Consider the following 9,849-nt stretch of genomic DNA (forward strand, 5'->3'; position numbering starts at 1 on the left):
ATACATCAAAGGAAGCAGATGAAAGTGCTCCTTACCCCAACATCTAAACTGCATAATGTAACATTGATTGATTTGTGCTTAACCGTGAATGTACAGGTCAATTATATCTTCAAAGTTTCACCTGAGATAAGATTTTTGAATCCTTGAGAGACTGAAGAAAAAGGCGTTGCTGGTAACACACATAGTAATATTGACATTTAAGAGCTTTCTTTCACAAGAGGCTACAGTAGAGGAAACAAATGATTTATAATTGTGAAAATATAATTCATGTCTTTAGCTGTGAACCTCAGCAGAAATGCCCTTTCATCCATATAAATTATTCCAGCCAGGTATCTGTGCTGCTACTGACTCATCAAAAGGTCAAATGAGTTTAAACTTGCAAAAGAAGAATATATATTGACTCCGTTTTTATTTCTTTGATTTTTAAATCATTATTTATACTTACTTAGCATTATGTAATTACTGGGACTGAGAATTCAGAATTAGGAGCTATAAGGTGAAATCTAAAGTTTCTGGATCTGATTAAAATCAAAGATCTCCAAATGTGGAGGAAATTCAAGTTTAAGTCCCTCTCTCTAGAGGCCGTATACATATACAGACAAATATAGCCCAAGAAATTAACTGATGTTCTCAGCGTCTCACAGCTAAGGAGTGACAGTGAGGCCTTGACTCCACGGCTTCCGGCTTCAAGGCAGGTGTGCTTTCCACCATGGTGCATGACTCTCTCAGCCTAGCAGATGACAAGACAGTCTCCAGAATTCTTCCTGGGTCTAAATTCCTGGGCCCCTGGGAGAGGCTTAAAAGCCAGGTGGTTCCCTCATTGGCAATGGTTCCCTCTCATTGCCTTACTGAAGGCAATGAGATCTTCTATTTTCCAAGTGAAACTGAGAAGAGTATTGTATGGATCAGTGTTCTGAGTTGTAGCAAAAAGATTAGCTCATTTAAGAAGGAAAATGTTTTCTAAAGGATTTCTGGGTAGTTTTCAGAATCACCAAAATATGGAGACACAGGCTAAGAAAAGAGAAATAAGAGAGACGAGGCAGCAGCCAGGACTGGAGCAGAAGTTAGGTCACAGACCCAACGGGTGGTTCACCTCTGCGGACCCCAGCTGCGGGCCAGGTGGAGGCGCGTGCATCCGGCCTTCTCAGCTTCTCCCGCAGAACTCAGGTTCTGCCCTGGGACTTCCCCAAATCCAGGCCAGGGGCAAGATCCAGGGAACCTACTAGATAGATTAGATAGATGGACGATAGAGACAGACAGACTCCTTTCCACAGTCAGATATTTGAGAAAGTGAAAGAATGGATTCATGTCTACACAGATCAAACCCTTTCAAAGTAACTGAAAAATTATTGCTACACAATATCTCAACTATATCAAGAATTTATCAATAGTGTGAAAGCTCATTTTAACGTGATATACATACTATACCTGGGAGAAGCCACATAAAAATGTTGATGCTGGCCGGTCGCGGTGGCTCACACCTGTAACCCCAGCACTTCGGGAGGCTGAGACAAGTAGATCACTTCAGGCCAGAAGTTCAAGACCAGCCTGGCCAACATGGCAAAAACCCTTCTCTACTAAAAACACAGAGTTAGCCAGGCATGGTGGTGTGCGCCTGTAATCCCAGCTATTCAGGAAGCCCAGGCAGGAGAACCGCTTGAACTCGGGAGGTGAAGGTTGCAGTGAGCCGAGACCGTGCAGTAAACTTCAGCCTGGGTGGCAGAGTGAGGCTTCATCTCAAAAAAAAAAAAAAAAAGTTTATGCCCTTATCTTTGGGTGGTGGAAAATGAGTAATTTCTTTTTTATTTATAATTAGCTTAGTGCTCTGGTCCCAGCTACTTTGGAGGCTGAGGTGGGAGGATTACTTGAGCCCAGGAGTTCAAGGTCAGCCTGGGCAATATAATGAGACCCCATCTCTGAGGGGAAAAAAGTCATCCTTAACTAGAGCTTCTAAATTTTTCTGCAATTTATATGTTATATGTTACATGCTAATAATTTCTTACCAAAATAATAATGAAGTGAGGATCTTTCTAATTCTACTGGTAATTTTATACGATGCCAGAAATTATAACAACATGTGATGCCTTCTAAGAAAGTACATATGGCATTTTGTGCCACTCACCAAAACACCATTTTATTTCATTTTTCCATAAATAAAACTAGGGCATAGTGGTAGTTGGTGCATAGTGGTATTCGGACACATGAGTAAGTTCTTTAGCGGTGGTTTGTGAGATTTTGGTGCACCCATCACCCCAGCAGCACACACTGGCCCACATTTGCTGTCTTTTATCCCCTGCCCCCTCCCACACTTCCCCCGAGTGCCCAGAGTCCATTGAATCCTTCTTATACATTTGTGTCCTCAGAGCTTGGCTCCCACACCTGCGCGAGGAAATACGTTGCTTGGTTTTCCATTCCTGAGTTACATCACTTAGGGCAGGCATCCCCAAACTTTTTACACAGGGGGCCAGTTCACTGTCCCTCAGACCGTTGGAGGGCCGCCACATACTGTGCTCCTCTCACTGACCACCAATGAAAGAGGTGTCCCTCCCTGAAGTGCGGCAGGGGGCCGGATAAATGGCCTCAGGGGGCCACAGGCAGCCCACGGGCCGTTGTTTGGGGACGCCTGACTTAGGGTAATAGTCTCCAGTCTCATCCAGGTCTCTGCAAATGCTGTTAATTCATTCCTTTTTATGGCTGCATAGTATTCAATCTATATCTATACCACAGTTTATTTACCTACTCATTGACTGATGGACATCTGCATTGCTTCCATGATTCTGCAGTTGTGAATTGTGCTGCTATAAACATGTGTGCAAGTATCTTTTTTGGATAATGACTTTTGTTCCTCTGGGTAGATACCCAGTAATAGGATTGCTGGATCAAGTGGTAGTTCTACTTTTTGTTCTTTAAGGACTCTCCACACTGTTTTCCATAGTGGCTTACTGGTTTACATTCCCACCAGCAGTGTAGACATGTTCCCTGCTCACCAAGTCCACACCAAAATCTACTTTTTTTTTTATTATTGCATTTTAGGTTTTGAGGTACATGTGAAGACCATGCAAGATTTTTGCATAGGTACACACGTGGCAGTGTGGTTTGCTGTTTTTTTATTTTTTTATTACAGCCATTCGAGCAGGAGTGAGGTGGTATCACACTGTGGTTTTGATTTGCATTTCCCTGATCACTAGTGATGCTGAGCATTTTTTCATATGGTTGTTGGCTATTTGTATATCTTCTTTTGAGAATTGTCCATTCATGTCCTTAATCCACTTTCAGATGGGATTGTTGGTTTTCTTCTTACTGATATGCTTGAGTTCATTGTAGATTCTGGATATTAGTCCTTTGTCAGATGTACAAATTGTAAAGATTTTTTTGCACTCTGTGGGTTGTCTGCTGACTGTTCCTTTTGCTGTGCAAAACCTCTAGTTTAATTAGGTCCCAGCTGCTTATCTGTTTATTGCATTTGCTTTTGGGTTCTTGGTCACGAAATGCTTGCCTAAGCCAATGTCTAGAAGGGTTTTTCTAATGTTATCTCCTAGAATTATTATATTTTCAGGTCTTAGATTTAAGTCTAAGGACTTAAATCCATCTTGAGCTGATTTTTGCATAAGGTGGCAGATGAGAACCCAGTTTCATTCCCCTACATGTGGCTAGTCAATTATCCCGGCACCATTTGTTGAAAAGGGTGTCCTTTCCCCCTTTGTGTTTTTGTTTGCTTTGTCAAAGATAAGTTGGCTCTAAGTATTTGGGTTTATTTCTTGGTTCTCTTCTCTGTTCCATTGGTCTGTGTGCCTATTTTTATACCAGTACCATGCTGTTCTGGTGACTATGGCCTTATAGTATAGTTTTAAATCAGGTAGTGTGATGTCCCCAGATTTGTTCTTTTTGCTTAGTCTTGCTTTGGCTATGCAGGCCCTTTTTTGGTTCTATATGAATCTTAGAACTGTTTTTTCTAATTCTGTGAAGAATGATGGTGGTATTCTGATGGGGCTTGCCTTGAATTGTAGATTGCTTTTGGCAGTATGATCATTTTCACAATATTGATTCTACCTATCCATGAGTATGGGATGTGAATAACTCCCTTCTAAATGCTAATTTTATTTATGCAGTTCTTTTATAAAATAAAGATTTCATTTTTTCACATACAATATCCTTAAAGAGTGAAATCCTTTGAATTATTTTTTTCAAAAACAGGCACCACAGTTCTGTTACAGAGGGAGGTCAGCCTCTCAAAACACCTTATATTTTCCTCTTCACCAATTCATACATTTCCATTCCTGATGAGCTTTATTGCTGCTGTCAATTGCAGTTGCCTCTAGATTTCCACTGCTTTTGTTCCTGGAGGGTTAATTTCTAACACTTGGATTTCTTGGCACGCTTTTCTTTCTTTCTTTCCCCAAATACCCAAGCCCTATAACCCTTAATTTTGCTAGTTGATTTTGTGCCCACTCACTATTTATAACTGGAGATAATCCCAGATTCGGACAGCTGGTCTGGCCCATAGTTCTGAGATCTGTGATCCCATTTAGTTTCACCACATATGACCCTAGGCCACAAACATGTTGAGGGCATATGCATCAACAAATAATGTTTCACAAAAATGAAATGTGTGCAAAAATGTGGACCCTATACTCTTGAGTTTGCATTCTATGCTTTAAGGGAAAGGGAACTTCACATACAGCCAAGAACACATCTTTTGATGCAGGAGTGAAGCGTCCCCTCTATGCAGACAGGCTCAGCATGCTATGAGCAGACCACGCTCACTTCCTGTGGTGTCCTTCCACTACAGCATTTCCCTTAAACCTCTCCATGAGCTTCAGTCTACATGTTTCTCAAAAAACAGTCTAAATTCTGCCTTTTCCCTGAGGGAGGTACAGATGTGTGGCTAAAAAGAATATGACAAATCTTAAATACAGTCATAAATAATTATCATAGATAACTGCTGCTACCAACTACCAGCCTTACTCCTCCAATCAACCGTAGCAGCATGGATTGAGGACACCTGCCATGTTGTTGCTCTCACGACCATCGAGGTGAGCATTACACAATTTCTGCCCTTGGAGAATTTGTTCAGTCTGACAGAATCAAAGATAAGCAAAAATAATTAATACAGGGCCTAAGTGCAGAGATACAGGGAAATTTTGCCTAGAGAACGAGAGTTCATTACAGTCTGGATTCAGGAGAAGGCTCCTTCAGGAAAGCCAAAGCCCATTTTACAGGTAAGAAAACTGAGGTTCACAGAGATTAAAGGTTTATGACCACAAACTAGTAAGTTGTGAAGCCAGAAATCAGAAACAGGTCTCTCAGCCCAACATCGCCACAGGCTCATGGGAAGTTGACCCAATTATTCCAACATTCTCAGCATCAAGTGTGTTCATTTCCTAAGGCTGCAGAACAAGTAACCACACACTTGGTGTCTTATAGCAATGGAAATGAATTCCCTCACAGGTGTGGGGCCCAGAGGCCTGAAATCACAGTGTCAGCAGAGTCGGCTCCTTCTGGAGGTTGGGCGAGGACCTGTCCTGTGACTCTCTCCTGGTGTCTTGGGGGTCTCAGCAAATCCCTGATGTCGACACGTCATCCCAGCCTCTGCTTCCACCTTCACACAGCCTTCAGCTACATGTTTGTGCTCTTCATCTTGAATCTCCCTTTCCATTCTCTTAGAAGGACAACAGTCATTAGATTTAGGGTGATTTAGAATGATTTTATCTCGCATCCAAAGCTGTTGGGGTGGATGGTGCTGAAAAAAAGGAAGACTACAATGAAACAGCTCCAATGCTGGAGCAGGCGATTTCACCTAAACCTCAAAGTCAGAAAAAAAATGAAGCTGCCATTAGCAGTTCTGCCAACACTCAGAAACCTGCACTGTTATCCTCAACTTTGTCTTCAGGGAAGGCTCGCAGCAAGAAATGCAAACATTGAATCTGGAGATTCTTCTGGGTGTATAAAACCCCCTAAATCACCACTTTCCCCAGAATTAATACAAGTCAAGGATTTGACGCTTGTATCTCAGCTTTCTTCTTCAGTGATAAATAAAACTAGTCCTCCACAGCCTGTGAATCCCCCTAGACCTTTCAAGCATAGTGAGTGGAGAAGAAGATCGCAGCGTTTAGCCACCTTACCCATGCCTGATGATTCTGTAGAAAAGGTTTCTTCTCCCTCTCCAGCCACTGATGGGAAAGTATTCTCCATCAGTTCTTAAAATCAGCAAGAATCTTCAGTACCAGAGGTGCCTGATGTTGCACATTTGCCACTTGAGAAGCTGGGACCCTGTCTCCCTCTTGACTTAAGTCGTGGTTCAGAAGTTACAGCACCACTAGCTTCAGATTCCTCTTATCATAATGAATGTGCAAGGGCAGAAAAAGAGGATACACAGATGCTTCCAAATCCTTCTTCCAAAGCAATAGCTGATGGAAGAGGAGCTCCAGCAGCAGCAGGAGTATCGAAAACAGAAAAAAAAAAGTGAAATTGGAAGAAAAAAGCTCAACAGCATTTGGTAAGAGAAAAGAAAAGGATAAGGAAAGAAGAGAGAAGAGAGACAAAGATCACTACAAACCAAAACAAAAGAAGAAGAAAAAAAAGAAAAAGAAATCTAAGCAGCATGACTATTCAGACTATGAAGACAGTTCCCTCGAATTTTTGGAAAGGTGCTCTTCTCCACTAACTCGATCTTCTGGGAGTTCTCTGGCTCTACGAAGCATGTTTATGGAGAAAACTACAACCTATCAGTACCCAAGGGCAATTCTGTCCGTTGATCTTAGTGGTGAAAACTTATCAGATGTAGACTTCCTAGATGATTCTTCAACGGAGAGTTTGCTTCTGAGTGGGGATGAATACAATCAGGACTTTGATTCAACCAATTTTGAGGAATCTCAGGATGAAGATGATGCTCTTAATGAAATTGTGCGATGTGTTTGTGAGATGGATGAGGAGAATGGCTTCATGATCCAGTGTGAAGAATACTTGTGCTGGCAACATAGTGTGTGCATCGGGCTGCTGGAGGAGAGCATTCCAGAGCAGTGCATCTGCTATGTCTGCCGGGACCCACCGGGTCAGAGGTGGAGTGCAAAATACCGTTATGATAAGGAGTGGTTGAATAATGGGAGAATGTGCGGGTTATCATTTTTCAAAGAAAATTATTCTCATCTCAATGCCAAAAAGATAGTTTCTACACATCATCTGCTTGCTGATGTCTGTGGTGTTACAGAAGTGCTACACGGGTTACAGCTGAAGATTGGAATACTAAAGAATAAACATCATCCTGACCTTCATCTCTGGGCTTGTTCTGGGAAGCGAAAAGACCAAGATCAAGTAATAGCTGGGTTAGAGAAAAAAATAGCACAAGACACAGTTAATCGAGAAGAAAAGAAATATGTACAGAACCATAAAGAGCCACCTCGTTTGCCCCTAAAAATGGAAGGAACTTACATAACTAGTGAGCACAGTTATCAAAAGCCACAAAGTTTTGGTCAGGACTGTAAATCTCTCGCAGACCCTGGGAGCTCAGATGATGATGATGTTAGTAGTTTTGAAGAAGAGCAAGAATTCCACATGAGAAATAAAAACCGTTTACAATACTCAGCAAAAGAACACGGAATGTCTGAAAAGAATCCAGCTGATGGGAATACAGTATTTGTTTATAATGATAAAAAGGGCACCGAAGACCCAGGAGACTCCCATCTTCAGTGGCAGCTCAATCTCCTTACGCACATAGAAAATGTGCAGAATGAAGTTACCAGCAGGATGGATCTAATAGAAAAAGAAGTTGATGTTCTGGAAAGCTGGCTTGATTTCACAGGGGAGTTGGAGCCACTTGCAAGATTGCCCCAACTTAAACGCCACATAAAACAGCTCCTAATTGACGTGGGCAAAGTACAGCAGATAGCCACTCTTTGCTCTGTATGACAACAGTGAACACTTAATGAAAGAATGTGGCTTTCTTCAGTCAAATCATTTTTATTATCCACATGACAGCTAAGTGGATAATTTAAAAGCCTAGTAATGTCTGGTCATTCACTGGTTCGTGATGTCAATAGGATGGCACCTTGGAAAGCAAAATGAAGAGCAACTTTATCAAGGAAGCTAGAATTTAAAAACAAATTCATGAGCAAGCTGCAAATGAGAATGTGTTATATGCCAAGGATCAATGAAGTAGAATATAATCTAGGATTTCAAGTGAGCAGAATTTTTGAATACTTGCTTACATGAAGCTCAAGATACCTGTAGAAAGAAATATGGTATATTTATATAGTTTTTAATAGAAAGATCTACGTTTATAAACCAGCACTTGGCCAAAAACAAAATTGTAAAGGAAATTTAAATTCTGGAGAATTCTACAGGGTTGCTCTAAGAACTGTCTTCTCAGCAGTTGATCCAGCTGTATGGAAGTTTAGGATATTTAAACTTTTATTGGATCATGAGCTGTTTCTTGGGCGATGAATGTTCTTAACAGAAAACTGACAGTAGAAGTCTCACTTCTGGGGAAAACAGTTGTGGAATTCTTACTTCATTATGAATGTATTTAAAAACAAACACCAAATAATTGGAATATATTGCAGGCATTAAGCTCATTAAAAACAAACTGGCTTGCAGAAGGGTCCGATGTGCCAAGTGATCATCATTCTGCTGGAAAGAGGTTTTTAAATATTGTGGGTGTTCCCCCACCCTAAGTCTTACATAATGCCATCAGTCCCTCCAAACCTATATATCACCCATGCGATGTATGTCATACATATAGTTGAATGGCAGTATTCAGGCTCAACATACAGTTTGATCCTGAGTATGCTTGGTGTTTGCCTTCAGAAAAAAAATTGTAAATAACCTCAGCTGGGATGAGGAGTGACAGAAATATCAAGATAATTTGTGGCTGTGGATTTTTTTAACTGCTAGTAGTGGAATACTGGAAAAGCTTCATTTCTGAAGTTGAATTTTATTTTTAAAAAATACATGCACACTCAAAACTTTTAGCTTTGATCACAAATGGACAAATTTCTGAAACCAAAGGCAACTAAGTTGCTGTGTTAGCTCTTGCTGGATTTTGAGCCTAGGTCCTACTGTCTGCCAGCACTCGTGTGAGTTGTATGTGCCCCCAGTGCTACATACGCAGGTATGCGTAAGTGTGTATGCTTGTTTTAAACAAACACTCAACATACATATGTACATAATCGACACATATTTATATCACATATCTAGTTTTATTACTATAGACTATACGAATTGGTGGTTAACATGAAATGTTACCTTTTAACAGACTGTTTTTAAAAATTAAAAATGTATGTATAGGTTTTGAAATTTTTTTAAAAGGGGATAAAGACTGTTAGAAGGAGGCTATTTGATGACATATAGCACTTGAATATTTTATGCCTCATTCTGTTTATCAGTTCTCACAATCTGTATAAACGCATTTTAGAACTGATAGACAGTAAACTTGAATTTATCTTTGATAAGAATACATGCCACTGTACATTCAGATATTATTTAAATTTGCAAACACATTGTTCTATATGTAAGGGTCCTGTATGTAAAACTCTTTATTAAAACTATTCCACATATCCAAAAAAAAAAAAAAAAAAAAAAAGAATGATTTTATCTCCAAAATCTTAATTACATCTGCAAAGACTCTATTTCCAAATAAGGTAACACGCACAGGTACCAGGAGTTAGGACCTGAACTCATTTTTGCAGGGAACAATATTCAACCCAGTATCCCAAGTGCACTGTTCACAAGTCTATTCCAGCTTTTACTTTCCCCTGGACCTTTCTGGCTGGAGCCCTCATGCTGAGCCAAGGATTTGTGGATAACTCATGAGAATGTGCACAGCCTTGGGCAGCCTTCTAAATCATCATGGAT

At 40.5% G+C, this 9,849-nt stretch overlaps 1 protein-coding gene across 1 annotated transcript; it reads left to right on the forward strand.

The window, feature by feature from the left end:
- Positions 1 to 5,718: 5,718 nt before the first annotated feature.
- On the forward strand, positions 5,719 to 9,314 carry LOC120367580 (PHD finger protein 20-like protein 1). The gene has a single exon (XM_039478799.2). It carries the CDS (start codon positions 6,700 to 6,702, stop codon positions 7,903 to 7,905), a length of 1,206 nt encoding a protein of 401 aa, XP_039334733.2. The 5' UTR covers positions 5,719 to 6,699; the 3' UTR covers positions 7,906 to 9,314.
- Positions 9,315 to 9,849: the final 535 nt, after the last annotated feature.

The sequence above is a fragment of the Saimiri boliviensis genome, chromosome 8 (genome assembly GCF_048565385.1).
Source record: "Saimiri boliviensis isolate mSaiBol1 chromosome 8, mSaiBol1.pri, whole genome shotgun sequence".
Taxonomy (NCBI): domain Eukaryota; kingdom Metazoa; phylum Chordata; class Mammalia; order Primates; family Cebidae; genus Saimiri; species Saimiri boliviensis.

Bases quoted from the DNA above. Each gene is read 5' to 3' on its own strand.
- LOC120367580 (XM_039478799.2), top strand. From the start codon at position 6,700: ATGTTTATGGAGAAAACTACAACCTATCAGTACCCAAGGGCAATTCTG.